Source organism: Ochotona princeps, chromosome 1 (assembly GCF_030435755.1).
Source record: "Ochotona princeps isolate mOchPri1 chromosome 1, mOchPri1.hap1, whole genome shotgun sequence".
Taxonomy (NCBI): Eukaryota; Metazoa; Chordata; class Mammalia; order Lagomorpha; family Ochotonidae; genus Ochotona; species Ochotona princeps.
The window spans coordinates 162,655,236-162,676,428 of NC_080832.1; the positions used below are offsets into that span (position 1 = coordinate 162,655,236).

At 54.7% G+C, this 21,193-nt stretch overlaps 1 protein-coding gene across 2 annotated transcripts in view; it reads right to left on the reverse strand.

Moving 5' to 3' along the window:
* Positions 1 to 3,315: 3,315 nt before the first annotated feature.
* GMDS (GDP-mannose 4,6-dehydratase) overlaps positions 3,316 to 21,193 on the reverse strand; it is a 560,326-nt gene continuing 542,448 nt past the window's right edge. For both annotated transcript variants that reach the window (XM_004596493.2, XM_058668314.1), the window contains exons 10-11: positions 3,998 to 4,066; positions 3,316 to 3,705 (exon numbers count right to left, since the gene is read on the reverse strand). In XM_004596493.2, the coding sequence (XP_004596550.1) occupies positions 3,643 to 3,705; positions 3,998 to 4,066 (132 nt within the window). In that variant the 3' untranslated portion in view covers positions 3,316 to 3,642. The remainder of the gene's footprint in view (positions 3,706 to 3,997; positions 4,067 to 21,193) is intronic.

Sequence of the window (21,193 nt, forward strand, 5' to 3'; positions counted from 1 at the left end):
CCTGGCGCCTGGTGTGTGCATTTGGCCTGGAGGCTGCCCGTGCGGCGTAGGACGCTCCGAGCACCTGGGAACCCACTGGCGCATTGGCCATACGGGGCTGTGGATCGGGAGGCTTTCTGTGCACGTGCAAGGTAGCGGGATAGGAGAGCCGGAACCGTGCTGGTTTCCACACTCACACTGCCCACAGCTCCGAGAAGGAGGAGGAGGAGAAAGACCCTTGGCCAGCCAGCGCATGCGCACATCCACTAGCCTGGCCCCATTCTGCTAGGGCTAAGGAAGCTGCGACGCTCAGAGACCCAAGGGTGTCTCCCAAGGTGGCAGGGCTTGAGCACAGGGCCCGAGCTAGGCATCCCTGGCTTGTTCTAATTGGTGCTGGCACCTTGGCTCTGGGATTCAGAGATCAAAGGGACTGCCAGGAATGGGGCATCCATTGTTTGTGACCCCTGACCCCAGAGGAAGGGCAGGAGCCCAGGAGCCGGGGAGTGGGTGGTGGGGCCTGGGGTCAGACCTGGGTCGGTTGCTGGGTTTGTTCTCTAGGAGGGCGAGGGCAGCTGTGGCCCTGCCCCTCTAACCTTGGAAAGGGCTGTGTGGGAATAGTGCCCTAGATGCCCTGCAGCTGGCATGTGGAGGCACTTTGTGTGTGCCAGGCAGGGATGAGCGGAGAGGCCTGACCAGGCCCAAGGCCTGCAGGGTGCACAGCTGAGCAGGAGCCTGAGTTCCGGAAGCTGCTCAGACCCTGCGCGTTCTCAGAGGCCACTGTGGATGGTGGGGCGCGGGTCTGCTCTCCCAGATGCACCGTGTGCCCGCTGTCCCTGCTGCTTGTGGAACAAATCCTCGGCCTCCCTGGAGGGCCGGAAGTACAGTTTGTGGGAAGGTAGAGGTGGCATTGCGGAGCCACACGTGTTGTCTGTTGGGACCTTCCGCTGTGTCCTCGTGCAAGCTGGGTTATCCTACTGACCGTGAGGATTGTGAAGCAGCTGAGGCGTGGTAAATGCCTGTGAACTTGGGCACAAGTTTGTGCTGCACCTCAGAGCTAAGAAACATCCGGTTGGAATTCTCAAATGCAACTGCCTGGGATTCTTGGAGACACGAAGGTGAAGAGAGCTTAGAACATGTCAATTCCTTGAAGGTTGTTATTTGTAAGTGAAATTGTCCAGTGGTGTCTCCTATGGGCAACATTGAGGGACAGTGCATGAGTTTGGTGGGTTCCATGGGCTTGGTGGCTGACTGGGAGAAGGAGGTGGCCCTCGCAGCTTCTGCAGGAGATGGGGTTGACAAGTAGCCCACCCACGCCCCTCATACAACCCAGCCCTGAATAGTGACTTTCTAGGGTACCATTCCTTCCCCACGTGTGCCCCAGGTGCTCAGCCTGAGGTTGCAGAGTGGGGGATGGGGCCAGGCCTGCCGGGACCCCTCAAAGATATGAGGCAGCAGGAGTGGGAGGGTCTCCTGCTGAAGGTAATGGAGGGAATGACGGCTGGGTGGTTCCAAGGGTCCATCACTGGCTTAGCTTAATTTTTACTAAACACGCACACACATACATACATACACAAAACAAAAAATGAGACGGAAGATGTTTTCTCGCAGAAGAAAAAATCTGTTGAAATTGAATTGAGATTTTGAGACAGAAAAAACCCTTTACGAAGAACTGTTTCAAAGGATGTCCACTTGAAATCTTCTCCCACACAGGAAGAAAAGAAAATATGGGGCAGTCTGTTCTGTTTCTCACACGGCGTGGAAGCCAAGGGGCAGCCCCCTCCCCACCCCCTGCCGAGCCATTGAGGGTACAGGAATAGAGATTACAACCAAAAATATTTTAATTTCCTTGAAAGACTGTTGGCTATAGTCACCCCTTTGAGTCCCAGGGTTGCATGACAACAAAACCAAACCTTGCCTGGACTCTCCTTGCCCTGGTTCGGACAGTTTCTGCTGGCTTTGGGCTAAAATCTCACAGAGCACTGGGTAAAGGATGAAAGGGTGGGATGCTTCCAGCCCCACAGCCCCTCCCCCTGGGAAGGGTCCCTCTCCTAGGTGTGGGAGGAGGGGTTGCGGGGAGGTATCTGGCCATAGCCAGAATATGACTAGTGACAGCATGTAGGTCTGTACAGCACGTGTATGCCATGACCGTGGGTGCCCGGGGGTGCCCATTAGCTCACCGTGCCATGGGCTCTGCCTCTCAGAGACCTGCTTCCAATCATGACACCTTGCTGGAACACTCAGAAGGCACAGATTTGTGTGGGGGGAGGGTGGGGGGTCACAGCTTCTGAGAGCCTAGTGGGTGGGTCAGCCTGGTTGCCCCAGTCCTGCCCCGCCACGGACAATGTTGAGGCGGCCCTGGCCAGCCTGGGTTAGCTGCGATCCACCGGGGCAGCTGTACAGAGAGCCGCCCTCTCTGCTGTGCCTACCAAGCCGTCAGAGCCTCAGTCTCCACCCCCTCCATCATAAACCTGCCGGTGAAGATACTCCAAAATAGTTCCCCACACCAGCACAGCAGACAACGCCTGTACAAGACGACAGGGGGTGGGGTGGGGGCTGGAATTCCATTGGCTATAAAGTTTTATTTTATTTTGCTTGGAAGGGAAAACGGAGGGCGAGGAGTCCTGCTCATTTCATGCTGGGAGGGGTGGTGATGGCGGCACGGAGTGTAGCCACCTGTGCCTGCTGCCCCAAGGGGCCTTTGGGACTCTGTGAGCTCCTGTCTGCCGCTTGTGCCTTATACGCTGCTCAGGGGCATAGGCCTGTGCTGGTCTCTAAAGGCTGTGCTGGGTGAGGCCAGATCCCGTGGTCCCAGGCTGGGCCTTAAAGCTCCTGACTGTAGCTTCCAGTTCGTTGCTGGGACCGCCCAAGTGTGTCCGGTGCTGGCTGGGCATGTGCCCGGCGCTTCATATACACGTGCTGACTGGACCCATCAACATGCGAACATGAGATGCGGCGTGAGAGACCTCGGAAAGGAGCAACCTGTGTGCAGACTGGAAGCCAGCACCAGGCAAGGCTACAGCTGGGCTCAGAGGCCTAGGCCATAACCCAGGGGTCTTCCAGCATCCTGGACTCGGCTTTGAGGGGCTTGTTCTGGACCCCTCTGTGGCTCAGGCCTTGCTTGGAGGTGGCTGAGCCTGGGGCAGTCAGTGGTGGCCAGGGATTGTGGCTGTCTAGCTTCAGACCCAGGGTCAGGGGGCCCTCAGGCTGTGCCAGGGGCTAGTGAGGGGTCTTCCAGCAGGGGCTGTGCCAAAGGGAGTGGAGTATGAATTACACTGGTTTCTGGGGGGAGAGGAGGGCACAAAAAACAAAACAAAAACAAAAAAGGCCATTTTTTTTTATTATTGAGAAAAGAGACAATTTGAAAAGGCCCCACGATTTAAGGTGTCCCACGGTTTGATTTCAAGTCAAATCAGCATGTAATTCAAACATCTCGATTTCACAAACCCCGACCCAGAGGCTTCCCCAGCAACAAGGCAGGCCCCCATCCCCAGGAGTGTCACTTTCCCGGCTGCTACAAATCTCAGCTTAGCTGCTGCCCCAGCCTGCGGGCACAGTGTGAGGGGCGCAGGGGAACCCGCAGGATTCCCATTCGGAGATGCGCGTGTCTTTAGCGCCCACCAGCAGGCACGCTGGGGTCCTACGGGCTCACTCTGCGCCCTGCATTCAGGCGTTCGGGTTGTTCCTCATGAGCTCCACGTCGGCCTGCACCATCTCCTTCACCAGCTCCTGCAAGTGAGACCGGGGTGGGCGGAGTGACACCCCTGCTGCGGCTGGGGGGAGGCAAGAGAGGCCTCCAGCAGCCCTCCAATGCCGGGGGGCGGGATTCTGCCGTCTCTCCCACATGCAGCCTTCTGCACCGCCCCCCCCCCCACCCCCCCGCCAGGCAACCCTGAGGCTACCCCGCCTGGCCTGGCCAGATGCTTGCAGCCTGGCCGGAGGTTCGAGGGGCAGACCCCGGTGGCAAGCCTTATCCCTTTCCCCCCCCCCTCCCCCGTGCGTGCCAAGGTGCCACACTTACATCAAAAGCCACACGGGGCTTCCAGTTCAGCTTCTGTTTCGCTTTGGTGCAGTCTCCCTGCAGGAAATCCTGGAGAGGAAGGGGAGAGGGAGCAGGCGTGGGCTGGGGGCAGTGAGCTGCCGGGCTCCCTATCTGCTGCTTTGGGCTCAAGCGCTCTTCCAGCTCCGTGCTCCCCGGGACAGCCCCGCAGGAGGCAGCATGGGGCAGGGGCGGAGAGAGGATGCAGAGACCACAATGGCGACCTGTGGGCTCCCAGCTGGCCGGGGCCATCTCCCTCTCCTCACTGTCCCATAGACTATTACTTGCACTAAGTCACCAGGGTCGCTACGGTTGAGAATTGTCCCCGATAATAGCACTGAGTCAGTTCCCAGGCGCATCCCCTCAGCCCTCCGCGCTGCTGACTCCCTTGCGGGGCTGGAACGCATGGCGCCCAGGGCGGGCACTCTTCCTCCAGCAGCTGCTACCCTGAGCGACCAGCGACCAGCCACGCGGGGGCGGGACTCGCTTGGTCTCAGGGACCCCATTCTTGGCGGCGGCAGAGGAGCGCCCGGGCATGCTTGCCCGCGGCGGAGCGCAGCTCTTCCTGGGCGGTGGCTCGGCCGCCTCCGGGTTCACGGTGCCTCCAGCACGCCCACGCGCCAACATAAACCGAAACTTACTCTGACTGTCCCGCTGCGCTGGCTCTCCTGTCCTCCTCCGAGCCTGGGAAGTAGCTGTGTTGCCACCCACTTACACCCTCCAACTCGGCTGTATTTCGCGAACCCCTAAGAAGCCACGGCCAGCAGCTGGGGGGCGCACTGCTTGCTGTGCAGCTGGTGTTAGGCTCCCTGGTTCATTTCCAAAGGAACCAGCAGTACCGTCACCTGCCCCCACCTCCCCGTACTCTACACAGGAAACTGGGGCTCGGACAGGACCTGATCCAAAATGCAAAGGCAGCCGCTTCACCCAGCCAGGGAACAGGCCGTGCACGCCCCCCAGGGCTTTGCCCAGTCTTCAGCCAGGGTCGGGGTGGTTCATTCTACTTAGGAGAAAAGACAGAGGCTGCCCCCAACCCTGGCTTCCGCACCAGTCTTTCCACGCTGATGGAGATGAGTATCAAAACTGGATTGAAAAAAAGGAAGGTGGCAAGAAGGGGAAGAAAGACAAGGAGTTTGGTATGTTTGCACCTGAGGTCAACAGGAAGCAATTTCCATAGACAACAGTATTTGTCAAGCAGTCCCTGGGGTGTGACTCCCGGAAATGAACAGCAGGGTGCTGGCCTGGGTGCACACACCACTGGTCTTTACAGGGTTTTAACTCCACACTGAGCACAGCACTCCAGAGCCACCAGCAGGCCGAGCTTTTTCCTAACTGCTTTCTGCACATGGCCCTGAGGTTTGATGGGCCAGGGGGAAACGTGCTCTCCTGGGACAGGAACAGGGTCTTGGCTACCCCCTCCCCCGCCGTGTGCTGCCCCACTGCTGAGCCAGGCCTGACCGCAGTCGTGGGCATTCTGCTCCTGGGTGCACCGTGCGCCTCCCGGCTGTCCATCAGTGCTCCCGGAGGCGTGAGTGGGGTGCGCCTCCCGGCTGTCCATCAGTGCTCCCGGAGGCGTGAGTAAATCCCACTCGCAAAGGCTTGGCGTTGCACAGTCCACTCAAGTACTCACTTCCTCCCCAGGGTGTCATGTTAACAACACACCACATTACTTCTGCTGCCCTGCACCCCCCCCCCACAGGTCCACAGACAAATTTCTTCAGGAAGGAGGTAGGATAGGAAAAATCAGTGACTGGTAGTCTTAAACAGAGGGGTACATGTATGCAAGTTGCCGTGTTAAGTGGGAAAACAAACCAAGAAATTTATTTCTCTTTCCTTTCCCTAAATAAACGTGTCTCTATGTTTCTACCATGCTTCTGTGTTACTATCAGGATCACACAAAATACTCATTCTTCTTCCAACATACAGCCCTCTCCTCCCTCCCCCCGGTGCTCCTGTAGCTCCAGGACTCTGAGAAACACGGCTATTGTTGAATCACACGGCCCTGGGGGGAACCCACCGGCACCCCCGTGTGAGATGCAGTTCACGGCTGGAAACTTAACCGGTTAGCAAAACCCTGAAACCCAGTTTGGCTTCAAGTGATGTCAGTAGGTTTGGGAAAAGGGAGCTTTGGTGCTGTAATTATGTTTCCTGTATTTTCCTACAAGTAGCTCATAATATAAAAACAACCAGGGAACTACAAATTAAGGAGAAAGGGAGAAAAAATGGTTTTCAAAAGCTTAGAAACAGACATTGCTACCATTCGCTGCGAAAAAAATTTCACTGAAACCAGAGACTCGCCCGGTCAAACGTCCCAGTTTAGTTTGGGGCCCCGCTTCTGCACTGTAGTGGAGCAGCTTCCTTTAACCTTCTGCCAAGGCCGTGTCTCCCTGAAATTTAATTAGACCGAGAGACCTTGGGAAGGAAGAGGATGAGGTCCCTTCAGAACAAAACAACAAATGCCAGCTGCACTGAGCCCACCTCGGGTCCACCACGCATGCTTGTGCCCTAGCCACCTTCAAGGCCAGACATGCCACCTTGGTTTGGTCCTTAACTTTTTTCTTCTGCCCATTGTGTCCTATAGTAGGAAAGCTGGAGTACTTGGACTGTCCGGCAAGGTTCTGGGCTGGAGACCAAGCGGAGGCCGTGGTGCAGAGAAGGTCCATGTGGGAAGGTGCCCAGGTATGAGGGCCAGGATGGCTGTGAAGACTGCCTGCCTGCCCACCTGGGGATGCTACACTCCTGCAAGATGTCAAGTCCCAAGGGCCCAGAGGGCGGCTCAGTGTGGTGGGAGTGGGAAATGGAGGCTTTCCTGGCCTCCAAAATATTGTTTCACTTCCCACAGACCCGTGTGGGCGGCCCTGCTGGGGCTCCTCCGCCTTGCTGTGCAGGCTTAGCGCCACGGGCTGACAGCGGGCTCAGAGCTGCATTAACAGTGACGATTTTATGTATGGTTTCCAAGGACTCTGCACTGGGTGGTCTGCAGCTTCCCTGGAGGAGAGGAGACGATAAAGCTGGGCGAAGCACTGTGTGAATGGGACATTTCCGGAGTCCTGGCTCCTGGTGTCTTCCCTGTGTTCCCTGCCTGTTCCATAGGCGCACGATAGTTTCAATGTGTAATTTATTATTGTCAAATTCAATTAACTTTAACCGAGCATTTCATTTCAGCAAACAGCATGAGCAGGGAGGGACGTGGCTCTGCACGGATGCCCCTGACTTTGCCCCCACCCACCAAGCCCACTTCCCTGACTGCTGTTTATTCTTCTGACCATGGCGTGGGCATGGGGCAGTGGGGACAGAAACACCAGGGGCTCAGACCTGCGAGTGGCAGCGTGGCGCGAGGGCAGGTTTGGCTGCAGCGATGTTGCAGGCTAGCCTGGCTCATGTTCTTGTCGTAGTGAACTGATAAAGCACCAGGCCAAGTCCTGGAAAAGTCATTAAGGAAAACATCCAGGAAGGGAGCGAGAGGCTGTTCTATGCCATTATCTCCTCCCGGAGCTCTAGTTCCCTGCCCTCCAGCTTTGGGGGTGGGGACGAGGAGGTGTGGGGAACCCTTTTCACACCTGTCCAGAGCACAGTTCCTCCTTAAGTTTCACGGTTCTGCTTCCTTTCCTCCCCCCATTCCAGCCCTATCTGGATCATTTGCCACTTTCAACTCCCCTGATGACCTCCACCCTGCCTCGCCCCCCTGCCAGCCTTCCCCCCCCCCCCCCGCGGAAATCAGTGCAGGGAATGCCAGCCAGTACATGCTATGCAAGTTCACCATCACATCGCCTTTTCATTGTTTGCTTTTGGGGGTAAATTGAATATTTAGCTCAGATCACGTGCTGGAGCCGTTGGTTTCATCCCCAGGTTTGCAAAAAGAACGTGCGTTTAGGCAGGGAGACATTCTTCTAGGAGTGTGAGATCTTTGAGGCAGGATGTTGTGAAAATTCTAACGTATAAATTGAAAGAAACTGACTCTTGGGTGCTAGGAGGAAGCTGCACAGATGGGATCTTGGTCAGGAAAACCAAGCCCCAGTGAAAGCCCTGCTTAGACATCTTCAGGAATTTAAGCCACGGAGCTGTGAGCGGCACTCGAGGCTCATTTTTTCTTCCTTTTTTTAGAAAAGCAAAATAGAGGACTAGCTCAAATTCCAGGGGGATAAAAGGCTGCCAGGGAACTTGGTTCTCGATCTGACTTTATGCTAATGTGGCGTTGAGTAGGAGAGCTTTGCTCTGGGGGTAATAATGCTTCGCTTTAGAAAGACAGGCTGATTTAAAAAACAAAGACAAAACTACCCCAGGAGAAAGCTTCAAAAAAGAAACCACTTCAGAAAAAAAGAAAAAAAAAACCCACACGATATTCCAGTCTAGACTCAAGACAGGAAAAAAAGCAAAAGACGAAGTCTGAGTGGTTGCAACCCACAGGTACTTCAGCACGTCAGTGGGGGCAAAGAAAGCAAGTAAAAGACAACTTTGGGTGCAAAAACGCTGTGAAATAGATGTGTGGCTTTCCATGACATGCCTTGCTCCATGAACTTGCAGAAGAACTCTCTTTGCACAGATTTCAAACACGTTTGTGCCCAAATCCAGGTATCCTGTGGTTCCATTCTAGTTGAACTTTCTAGAGTAACCCTGGACTACCTCTTGTATGACGTGCACCTTAACTGTTTTGTTTGTTTTTTGCTAACAGGTTTATCCTTCAGTTTAATTTTGCCCAAAGACAAAGCAAAGCTCTCTGAGTGGTGTTTTGTAACTGCAACAAGCGTTTCCTCCTCGGCTGGCTGGTCCCCTCTCTGCTGCTGTCCATCAGCACAAATTGAAGCTGAAGTTAGGCCTCTGCTTTAATGACAAGAGGTGATAAGAGACAAGAAGAAAACAGCAGGCCTTCCTCTGTTCAGGAAGCAGGACTCTGGGGACGAGGGCTCAGCCCACCTGGGGCACTGAGCCAGACAGTACCCGCTCTGTGGGGATACAGAGTGGGGCCCTGGGCAGGCCTTGCCAGATGAGAGGGCTCTCCAGGGTGGGGTGGGGGCAGTCAGCACAGAATCCAGGTGCCTGGGACCTAGACCACTGCTGGGCGCTCACCCAGGTTACCCGTGGCTTGGAGGAGCCGTACCATCTTATCTCCTGCGTGATGCCCAGGACACTTGGGAGCTTGTAAGTCCCACCCATCCCAAGTCCTGCTGTTCTGGGTGGGTGACCACTTATTGTCAACTGAGGGGATTTGTCTTTTAGGGTCAGAAGCTTTTAAGATGCTCTGGACCAAGGAAAAGAGATGTATCCATCCACGTGGATGCTCCAGACATAAAGGAACCGGATGGAGCCAGCATGGCAGAACTATTGTTGGAAAGCTCACATGACTGCTTGTTGACAAACATACATGTGATTTAGCCAAAAACAAAACAAAAAAAGGAGCCCAGTGCTGTGTATAGTGGGTTGGGCCGCCATCTGCAATGATGGCCTTCCCTACAGGTGCTGGTTCAAGTCCCAGCTGGTCCACTTCCAATCCAGCTCCCTGCTAATGTGCCTGGGAAAGCAGCAGGGCAGGGCCCAAGTGCTTGGAGTCCTGTACCCATGTGGGAGATCCAGAGGAAGTTCCAGTCTGTTCTGGCCGGACTCTGCCCATGCCAGCCATTTGAGGAGTGAACCAGAGAGAGTCTCTGCTTTCACATAAATAACTATTTAGGAAATGAACAAAAGTACTTTATCAAAGGAGAACTGAGTAGCATTTACAGTACAATCTACATGTAGATCTTCTTGTTTTTCATGTACACATATTAGGGATTTATTTATTTGAAAGGCAGAGTTAGAGAGAGAGAGATCTTCCATCTGAAGAGAGATCTTCCATCTACTGGCTCTGTAAATGACCTTAAGCATCAGGGCTGAGCCAGGCTGAGCCAGAAGAAGCCTGTAACTCCATCTGGGTCTCCCACCTGAGTGGCAGAGGCTCCAGCATTTGGGCTACCTTCTGCTTTCCCAGGTGCATTAGTGGGGCGCTAGATGGCAAGTGGAGCAGCCAGGACGTGAGTTTGTGTCCAGAGGTGGGTGCAGCATCACGAGTGGTAATACTTTGCTGTCCAAGGGCAGGGCGTCTTGGACCTGATCCCCTGTGTATGCCGTTTACTTAGTGGGACCACAGGGTTGAAACAGAGTAACTTCCCTTTAGGAAGGGTTTTTAAAGAAATAATCCAGACAGAGGTCTTTCATGCTTGACACATGTAGAGATGAGGCTGCGGGTGGGAGGCGTGGCCCCTCCATGGAGTGGGACATAGGCTCTGTGTCACTTGTGTCACACCGTGGCTCAGCTCCTTTAGACAGCAGCTCAGAGGTCTCACTGGCCACCTGCCCTTGAGCTGTGCCTCTTGCTAGGAGAGGGTCCAGCCCAGGTACAGTTCTGTGTGCCCTGTTCATCCTTTGGAGACCAGGTATTGGGCAAAGCCAGCATGTGCTGGAAAGCTGGCTACCCAAGTCACAGGACCAACAGGTTGCTGCCAAGCAAATGAGCACACAAGACCCCGGGGATGTTGCCCCCACCACATGCATTTGTGCGGTGCTGATTCTTCCTGCTGGGCCGCAGTGCTGTCCTCCTGGAATACTTTCAGGGCCAGCTCTGGCTTGTGGTCGCAGGTGTTTACAGTGGTGTGCACACATGGCATGCCCACGGTGGTGTGCGCACAGGGGATGCCCATGGTGTGACCGGAACCGGAACCTTCTCTTTTCTGCTCCTGTGCTGATCCACATTGCCACCAGTGGCTGGAAGGGTGATGGTGGCTGACTCATGGTTGTAATTCAGGGGCTGCTTGGTAAAGGAGGAGATAATGCTGCCAGTGAGACCTCAGCGTTCTGGTTTGAAAGCAGGACTGTCTTGGTTCAGAAATTACTGGGTCCTGTTAATAACTGGATCCGGGGTGTGGAGATGTGCCATGCTGGTAGGAGGTGGCGCAAAGCCCCGGGGAAAGCAGATAAAGCAGCGTTAAGTAGACCGATTAAGGACTGTTGTGACATAATTGGTGAGTGGCGCTTGGGCCACGCGGCACAGGTTTGCTTTGGGCCTTGCAGTGGTTTGCGCCCTGCATGCGTTTCAGTGACATCAGCTAATTAAACCTCAGAACAATCACGTTCAAGATGCCAACTCAAGTGATCTCCTATCTGCTTCAGGCAGCCTCTGCCACACAGATGAAAGTGTCTGGGAGGCAGAGGCCCAGCTCTGCCATCTTATCTGTGTCCTGTTCCCTGTCATCTGAGCAGGCCAGCCTGGGCCACAGGGCATCCCGAATTGCACAAGAATGGTGACCATTTTCCCCAAGTTTGCTTCCTGCTAGTCAGTTATGACATCCACCCACCTCTTACAATAGGCCCCTCAGTCCCACTTCAGACATCGGCAAGAGAGCCAGATCCCCTGTGAACACTCTTCCCCCCGTTTGGGGTTTTCCTCACCTTAGGTAGTTTATTGGGTCCTGCAAGTCAGCAAGCGTCACTTTAGTCATCTACCCACCATCCCTCCCTCCATCCATCCATCCGCCCAGCCTTCCTCCTTCTCAACCCACAGGTTCATTCCAGTCATTCACACATTCCTTCCTTCAGCAATTTCTTTTAAAAAAAACTCCAGGACTAATCAGACAACTGGCCACACTAAGATACTTGCAATTCTGTTTTTTTTTCCTGGAAGCTTTATATTTAAGGGAAAAGAAGAAAGCTAATGATAACATTTGCTCACATTTTGGATGTGTGTTGGGATGATGCTTCAGATCTATTTTTGGTCTGTTTTTCTATTCATCTGGCTTCCTGTTCTCATGGTTAGTGGACTTTCAGCAGGCTGTTGGGTATCTATGTTGAAGGCATTCGGTAAGTAACCTGGGATTCTTTCTTTTTTTCTTTTTTTTTTTATTCATTAATTACATTGTATTATGTGTCACAGTTTCATAGGTACTGGGATTCTCCCCACCCCTCCGATTCTTTCTTTCACATCTTCATGGACACGTTGGACAGAATCCTACACCTGAATACATATATGGGGATGTTTGGACCAAATAACTTGAATGTCTGAAAGCCACCTAGTGGTAGGGCTTTGGACTGGATGAGAGGACTTCCAGGGATTAGTCTATGGTTTACAATGTTTCAACAGAATGAACTTTGGGTAGAGAATGCTGTCATGAGGAAGCTACTTTGTGCTACATACACCTGGGCGGCCAGAGGTCTCAGTGATGCAGCCTGCGCCAGCACAGACACTCAAGCTCATGCCCATGCCGAAGGAGTCGCACAGGCACACACACCACAGTGCGTCAGTGGACGTGTGGTTCTCACACTGGCGGACTGACGTAAGATGATGGACATGAGCTCGGAGGCTGCACAAGTGAAGGCCCCCTGAGAAGATGCCCCGAAGGATTTTGGGGGCTAAAGAAATGTTCTTTGTCGGGGGGAAGAGTGCAGGTTACACGACCACATGGATCTGTCCTCCCTGACCTAAGTGCACGGTTAACCGCTGCGCATTTCCATGGCCGAACTGTGTCAGGATAAAAGAAGTTTTAGACAACCTACAACAGCAGACACCTCTGCAGGGTTTCAAGTTCAGACTGCAGCTCAGCCTCTCGGCTGTTTCTGAACCTCTGAGCCTCAAGTTCAGTGTCAGTGGGGCCGACACCACCCAACTGGTAGGTGCGTTGTAAGGATTTCAAGACTGAATGAAACATGAAAAGCATCATTTTCAGTCCATCCTGTGCAAGCTTTCTATGGCTCCTTGACCGTGAAATGGTGGGCAACCATCCTGATGCTTTCACGGTGACAGCACCGTGAAGCTACACCCTGTTAAAGAAGAGGTGGTTTGTCATCCAGTTTTGCTTTGCTATTCTTCATTTATGTCCCTTCTACCCTGCACCCCAGCTCAACTTCTTCTACTCTGAGGTGGTTCTGTGTTGAACAGTTGTAGTCTGCAAGGTTTCCTAGGAGGGGGGGTTAAGCTCTTCACAGGCTCACAGAGAGAGCGAGCCTGCAGTTCAAGACTGTGTTGTAGCAGGATGAGCTGCTCTGAGAAAGCCTCCTTCTGCCCCCCGCTCTGAAGAATGCTTGCTCTGCGCCCTTCGCCTGTAATGACGCACAGTCACCGCTCCTGATCGTCGCTGCAGGCACCAGGGAGGCGGCGATGACGAGTCCGAGCCCGAGCCCTGTCCTGGAACTCACGTTCCCGTGGGCAGAGGCAGCGGAATGTCCAGGACGAAACACGCAAGATCAGATAAAGCAGTAGCCAGCAGGAGCGGGCTGACGGAGGCTGCCGTACACTGGGGGTGGGGAGCGGCAGGGGCAGGCGTGATGTCTACCTGGACGGCGCCTGCCCAGAAGGCGCTGTACACATGATCTGGGCGACAGGGTCTCTTGTGGGACTCTGCGGGTGCGGAGGCTGTAAGGGAGGCTCTAAGTGATGCCAGTTCAGGGCACCAGGAGCAGAGTGAGAGCCGCTGTGCATGGCCATGAGAGCCAGGGCCTGGGGAGCCTGCACTCAGATTACGGGGCAACAGAAAGGTGGCTGGTGTCAGCCTGGGAGGTGATCCCTTTCATGGGACCCGGGCCTTACCCTCAAAAGCCACGTCGTCATCAGACTACTCGGCCATCACGCGTGATGGCCCCTTGGAGCGTCTGCAGCCCCAGGAACGCAGCCAACCTGACCGACCACGGCTGATTTTGTTTGGGGCCAGTGTAAACTCTGTCTTCTTGGTGTGGACTTCTCAGAGATGATGAGTACTTTCTGCCTCATCTGCCCTCACTCTGATGCAAGCCCCCTTCGCCCTCCTTAGAAACCTGCCCTTCTCGGAATTGTCTGCGCCACTCATATCTATAGCCATCTGACCACTCCCACAGGGCCCGGAGCATGGCCCTGGGGAGCAGCGACCAGCCCGAGGCCAGCTGGGCAGTGGGGGTGCAGTGGAAAGGCAGCCCCTCTCTTCCGGCCAGATGGAGGCCGCTGGGATCTGCCATAGCCTTCACTTCCTGTTCGGCTGGGGTTGACATGCCTGGGCTGCAGCTCTGTGTGCCAGGTTGCATATGACCATGTCTCATATCAGGGCACGCTTCAGAGAAAGCCTGATAGAGGGGGCATGGAGTCTTGAGGTTTGCTCTGAGCTTGAACTTGGGACCTTGGAGTCCCCCAAGGTTTCCAGCCAGCACTGGCGGCAGACAGAGGCTTCCCAGGGCATCTGTGGGTACAGTTCTGGTTTCAGGGCAGGAGGGGCAAAGCTATGAGAGGAGGCCAGAGCTGAGAGACCCTGCCATGCGTGAGGGCCGGGCTGGCGCTGCCTGCCCCAGAGGGTGCCAGTGGAAACACGGTGTTCTTGGGAACTCTGTGGGTGAGCAGAAAAGCAGCTGCTGGCAGGGGAGGGAAAGGGGATTCACTAGAGAACTGGCGGCGTGTGGCTCCAGTGAGAACCATTTCATTGCTTTCCAAGGCATTGTGTGGCTGTACAATGCTGGGGCGAGATGTGAGCGTGACATTCTGTCACTGCCTTCCCGGCCTTCCCCGCTTCCTCCTTGTCAAGGGAACCTTCCAGGTTCATGATTAGGAAGCATGGACAATGACTCCTGTAAAGTCACCTGCGTTCACACCCATGTCTCCATGGGCTGGGCTTTCTATGAACCTTCCTAAGATGCCACTGCTCAGGCCTGACTTGGGGAAGGGCGGCGCCATCTTCCGTGGGATGGGAGGAGCTGAGGGGGAACGGCCTGCCTCCAGGCAGTGTTGGCGAGGAAAGGGTTAAGCACAGTTGTGTCTACTGTGGCCCACCGGCAAGGCCTGCCGGGGCGGGAGGAAGTCCAGGAGGTGGCCTTTCACATGACATCATAAAAGCTTGATTTATCGCCGGCCACCAAACATCGAGAAAATCATAACATCCTTTCAGGAAAATGCAGTGGAAAAGAATCGGGCCTGCTTTGATGGAGGCTGGGGCGGCCCTCCTCCCCCTCGCCAAGTGGGACACTCCACACTGCAACCCTCGGCAGGTGCTTGGTTTGTCCCAGTGCCCCCGGCCTGCCTCGCTGACAAGGCCCGGTGTCCCAGCCGTGCCGTGACCCACGCTGCAGCGCATGGCTCACATTCCAGCTTGCCTGGAAACAACACCGGCATGAAGCTCTCTTCCAAAGTGAAATATAACTGATTAGAGGAATATTAAAAGAACAGCCATATCTTGGAGCTCACCGTGTGGTTGAGCAGGTTAAACCACTGCTCGTGACACTTGCATTCCGTATCCCTGAGCTGTTCCACTCCAGATCCAGCTCCCTGCTTGTGGCCTGGGAAAGCGGCCCCTGCACCCACAGGGCTGGCTTTGGCCTGCCCCACGTTGGCGAGAGCAGCCATCCAGGGAATGCCCCAGCAATAGGAGGAGCTTCCTCTACACCTCTCCTTTTGTCTGTGGCATTCTGCCTTCCAAATAAATATGTAAATCTTTTCTAAAAAGAGTTATTTATTTTCACTGGAAAGGCAGATTTACAGAGAGAAGCAGAGACAGAGGAGAAAGATCTCTGTCCACTGGTTCACTCCGCAAGTGGCTGCAACAGCCAGAGCTGAGCCAATCTGAAGCCAGCAGCCAGGAGCCTCTTCTGGGTCTCCCATGAGGGTGCAGAGTCCCAAGGCTTTGGGCCGTCCTCCACTGCTTTCCTAGGCGACAAGCAGATAGGTGGGTCGGAATTAGAGCAGCTGGGACATGAAGTGGTATCCTTATGGGATCCCAGTGCTTGCAAGGTGAGGATTTAGCCACTAGGCTATCGCACCGGGCCCATATGTTGGTAAATCTTAACTTCTCTTGTACTGCACCTGTGATTTCTTCTAGATCTGCCTTAAGGACACTACTCTTTCAGCTAGAACTCTTTCCTCATGAAGCAGTTATCCTCAATCATATTTCAGAGTAAGGTACTTCTTTGGCATCGTCTCTGGTGGCACAGGGACAGAGAGATGACAGGCAGAGACCCCTAGACATCAGAAGAAACAAGGGGTGAGTTCCCCAGGGCTCCCCCTGCTTAGTAATTTGATACAGCAAACAAGGAAAGAACCCACCAAGATCCCCTGTTTGGCGGCTACAGTGTGTGTCTGTACATGACACCTGAGCAAAGGACAAGGGAGCTGGAAGCGTCGATGGTTCTAGAATTCTGGCCACATGAGTTCTACCCAAAAGCTGCTGGCATTGCCAGGAGTCCAGCCCTGCACAGCAACGAGCATCTTGGGATTCCTGAGTCCCGGGGAAGAACAATTCTGGCAGGGGCTGTGGCTCGGCCAGGACGGGGTCCGGGCTCGGTTCAAGGTCCCTCTGACTCTGAGTGAGGCTCGAAGACTAGCCACGGGACCTGAGACTCCAGGGAGCAGACGCAGTCCCCAGTTCCTCTCGGGGTTACATGGGTTCTCAGGAGGTTGTGCTAAGGCAGACCCCATAGGCAGCTGAGCCCCCAGGTCGGGAACCCAGAGCCTGGGCTGACACCATGAGCCTAGGGAAGGGGCCTGCACTGCTCCAGAAGTACGTTCGTTTGCCATGCCACCACTGAGTCCTAGCAACATGGGCTTCTGAGCTGTGTCACTCAGGCCCCAGCAAGCCTGCCTGGGTTGCCTTGCCAAGGTTCTGCACGGGGAAAGGAGTTGATCTCACTGTGTCTCCCCGGGGCCTCGCCTGGAACAGGGGACCCAGTGCCGTGTCTCCTTGCCTAACACCGGTCACTGCTCATAGAAGCTCTGCAGTGCTGTGGCCAGGGCAGTGAGGCTCCCAGCACGGCGTACTTGTTGGAGGTAGTAGCTCCCAGAATGCCACGAGTGCTTCCATGGGAAGAATGTGCCAGTGCCCTGCTACCTTACCAGCGCAGTCTGCGAGAAACCAGCCCCAAGACCCGGGCCAGCTCCCCAGGGCTCATGTGGGATGCCTACAAAGCCCTTCCTGGGCCCAGGGCCACCTTCTGCCACCTGACTCTGGGCTGAGTCACCTGGCTGACTGCACGCAGCCATTGCTCCTGATGGAGGGAACTCTGGGTGCCGGCCTGTGCAGTCTCCCAGCTGCGGAGTGCATGCTGCTGGGGCCTCAAGGCTCTTGGCGAAGCCCCTGGGTCACCCACAGAAAGCAGCAGACAGGGCTAACAGTCCACATGCGTGTGAATCCTAATCGAGTTGCCTCACCTGGTGGAGACAGTGCTTCTGCCCCCGAGCTTGGCACAGAAGGTCCCCTCACTAAGCTACAGCTCTTTCCCTTCACCAGCTGATGAGGACGGGTCTAGGTTTAGGGGGCGGGGGATCCCTCAGAGCCAGCACAAACAAGCTCTGTGTTACAGGACCAGCCTTGTGCCCTGCGCTCAATGCCGAGTTCAGCCCGCACTGCCAGCCCTTCTGCAGCCAGCGCTGGCTGCAAAGCTCGGGTCTGACTCTCAGGGCAGACTGAGCACTTCCTACTGAGTCTGGCTCCCTCCACGTTTCCCCTCTCCGAGGCATATAACCATGCAGTCACTGTTGAGTACACTCCTGCAATGAGGCTGTGTCCCACAGTGATGCCTTCCAGCCACGTTCCTGTGCCCTGAGCCCTTGCTCCGTGCCCTCCCACCTGCTCTGGGCTCTCATCAAGCCCCCTGTGGTCACTTGCAGACTGGTGGTCAGTTTTTAAGGCTAGCACTTGAAGATGTCTTGGGACACTGTGCCCAGGAGGCTGGAGGAAGTGGGAGGACTCCTGCAGTTCTCATCCATTCCTGACCAGCTAGGAGTTCCTGGGTATGGGAGAGTTGTCCTTGGCAAAGCTCATGCTGAAATGGCAAGGTTTGACCAGTGCTGTGATGTTGGGAGGAGTGAAAGTTTAAGAGAAAGTAGCGCCTCTTCTGAGAGCTGGGGCCAGTTCTTGGGAGAGCGGGCTGTTTCCAGACAGGTAGGCTCCTGTACCCTGTCCCTCCTGCACAGGTGGCCTGATCCACTTGGCCCCTTCCCAGAGTGGATGCCTGCGCCGTGCGATTGGACTTGTAGGACAGTGAGCCAAAACAAAACTCTTTCCTTGACACATTTACCAGGGCTCAGCTGTTTTATTCCAGCAGTTGAACACCAACACCACACTTGGAGGAAATTTTTATGTCCCTCAAAGATGACCTTTGTCACTGTCCTGGTTCACAGAGTAAAAACAGATAAATGGGCTCTGTCGAGGGATGACGCTCGGCAGGCGCCTCCTGGGTCACGGAGTAGAGTTTTAAGTCTTTAGGGAGCAAAGATTCCTCTTCTTCCTATCACAGGTGGTGGGAATGACCTCACTGCAGGCTGGGGTGCCTTGCTACCCAGCAAGCACATGCCTGGCCTTGGCCGGTGGCAGAACCAGAAAGGTCACTTTGGTCTCCATCAGGTGACTCAGTGGTGAGTGCTGGGCAATGGTGGGTGGGGAGGAAGGTGTGGAGGAAGATGGAAAAAAGACCCAGGAACACCCCAGGGCAGGTGAGTGCCCTGGACATCACCGGAGCTCAGGGGTGGTGGTCTGCCCTCTCCCCTCTCTGCTCCCTGGCCAGAACATCCAATACTTTGAAATCCTGGTCAGCCCTCTCTTTTGTCTTCTGCATGTTCTGAGGACTCCCACCCGGCCTGCTCTCCCTGCTGGGGGACACACACTGGGCACACTGCTCTGTTCCCCACAACTACACAAATACATAGGCAGGTTCCTTGGAGCCCTGGAGAAGGCTCTTATTTCCCCAAGAACTTTGACGCTTCCTCAACCTTTTTTGGCAGTTCCCAGCTTGGGAAGTATGTCCTTCTTGGCTCTTTTCATGTTTGCCCAGTTCCCTCCCTGCCTGGGAAGTCATGGTCTTCAGATGTGTGTGTGTGGGGGGGTGGGCAGGGGCAAGCTCTGCCTCCTCCCTTTGCCATCTGGCTGTTCCGTCTGTCAGCCCGCCTGAAGGCCATCGGGTCTGTACTGTCACTCGTGTTTTGTTGGGGTGGGAGGTTGAGAGGGAATGCATTCCTCCTTGCAAATTCCACTCTGCTTCTCCCTTCTCCTGAAGTCACCCTGTTCTTTCCTGCAAGCTGGGCAGCCTTCAGCATCCCAGGGCCCACTGTCCTGAGTCATGGATATGGTGTGTTCAGAAGGCCAAGGAGGGGGGGATTCTGCAGGATGGCGGAAAACCTGCTTCTGCATCCTGGAGACGGTACTCTGCATTCTGGGAACACACAGTTGCCATGGAGGCTGGGCCTGTGTGTCCCGGACACTGCTACCCTCTGGGCTCTGCGGGATGGCCAGCAAGGTGCAGACCTTGTGTTGGTGTTTGCTGGATGGCTTGAGGCCTGTTTGAAGCCACAGTTGGTTGTGCGCCTGCTTGGTCTCATGAGGTCAAAAACCCTGGCTCCTGGCAGTTCCCCCTTCCGTGTGGTGCGTTTGGTATCTTTCCCTCTCAGCCGCCTTCTTCCTGACACGTGCAGTTTTAGCTCTCAGGGTTCTTGTGCATCTTCTTCTGTCACCACCAGCATCTCCCCCATGTCAGCTGTCCTAAGACATGTCCTGCCTAGCCAGGCTAAAAATCCAAACGCTCAACCCGACCTCCAGTCTCCTTCACAATCTTAAGGCAGTCTCCTTTTTCCTTTTACATCTGTATTTTGGCCTAAGTAAGACTTACCAGGCACTGGGCCCTGCAGAGTTAGACATTTACTGAGGAAACATTCAGGGAGTGCCTGCCCCCATGCCAGGTACTGGCAAGGGAGGAACAGGGCCTGCCAGGCTCCACCAGCCTTTCTCAGGCAGATGCCCCCATGGCTCCTCTGGGACATTGGATCTACACAGATGCGGTTCTGCACCTAACTGGGAAGATCTCCTAATGGTGAAGTGTACACCCCACCCAGAGCCTCTTCTGTTCAGCTTTTGAGGGCATGGCCACATTCTTCTTTGAAAGCCTTTTTCTCCTGATTGGATGAGAAGAGGCCTGGGGCTCTGTAATCTGAAGACTGGTTTCTTGCAGCCTCCGCTCATCATTCCCCAACAAGGACCACAGAAGCAGGGGCTGGTTCTGTGTGGCCTAGCAGCAGAGGGAGTTGCACTGCATGGACTTTCACAGCCCTGCCGTCTGCTGGCAACATCTCAGCACCTGCTGTCCCATGTCCTGCTTTCTGAGCCCACTGAGGATGCGCCTTGTGTGGAGCTCAGTGTGATGGTGATGTTTTTTTCACTTTCTTCGAAAGGCAGATATACAGAGAGAAGGAAAGCCAGAGAGAAAGATCTTCCATCCATTGGTTCACTCCCCAAGCGATTGCAGTGGCTAGAACTGAGCCGATCCTAAGCCAACAGCCAGGAGCTTCTTCCAGGTCTCCCAAGTGCAGTGTCCCAAGGCTTTGGACTGTCCTTGACTGCCTTCCCAGGCTACAAGCAGGGAGCTGATGGGAAGTGGAGCATCCGGGATATGAATCGGCACCCACATGGGATCCCAGCGCTTGCAAGGTGAGGATTTAGCCACTAGGCTATTGCACCGGGTCCTGATGGCAATGGTTTTTACACCATTACTAAGGGCTGCTCTGTGAAGTCTGACCTAATTTTACAACTGGCAGCATGATGCTCCTGTAGCTTGTGAGAAGAATACTGGATGCGCATCTGTCAGGTAAACCCTTTTCTCTGTTATTAGGATAAGGAATAGTTTGAACACGAGCTCAGAATATGAAATGAGAATCTCCTCTTGCCATCTCGATAGATAACGCAATGTAGCTTTGCACTGACAACTGCCAGATCTTTGACAATTTCATAATGCTCTAATCCATAGGTCATCGAGCCGATTACCACTCCCCAGTCATGACATGCCTGGACTCCTAATGATTTTAAAATGAAATCATTTTTGTGGGACAGCTGTTTTATTGGCCTAAATGTAAAAACATTGTGATTATTGGCCGGTAGCCTACTGGGTTGATTACTCTGTGCTGGCTGTTAGAGAGTTTGCTGATAAAGGATCTAGAGCACAAACAATCTTCTACTTGGAGCTCTTATTTGAAAGCATTGTTCTGGGGCCCGGCAGCATGGCCTAGCGGCTAAAAGTCCTCACCTTGAACGCGCTGGGATCCCATATGGGCGCCGGTTCTAATCCCGGCAGCTCCACTTCCCATCCAGCTCCCTGCTTGTTGCCTGGGAAAGCAGTCGAGGATGGCCCAAAGATTGGGGACCCTGCACCCGCTTGGGGACCCAGAAGAGGTTCCAGGTTCCTGGTTCCCGGCTTCGGATCGGCGCAGCACCAGCCGTTGCG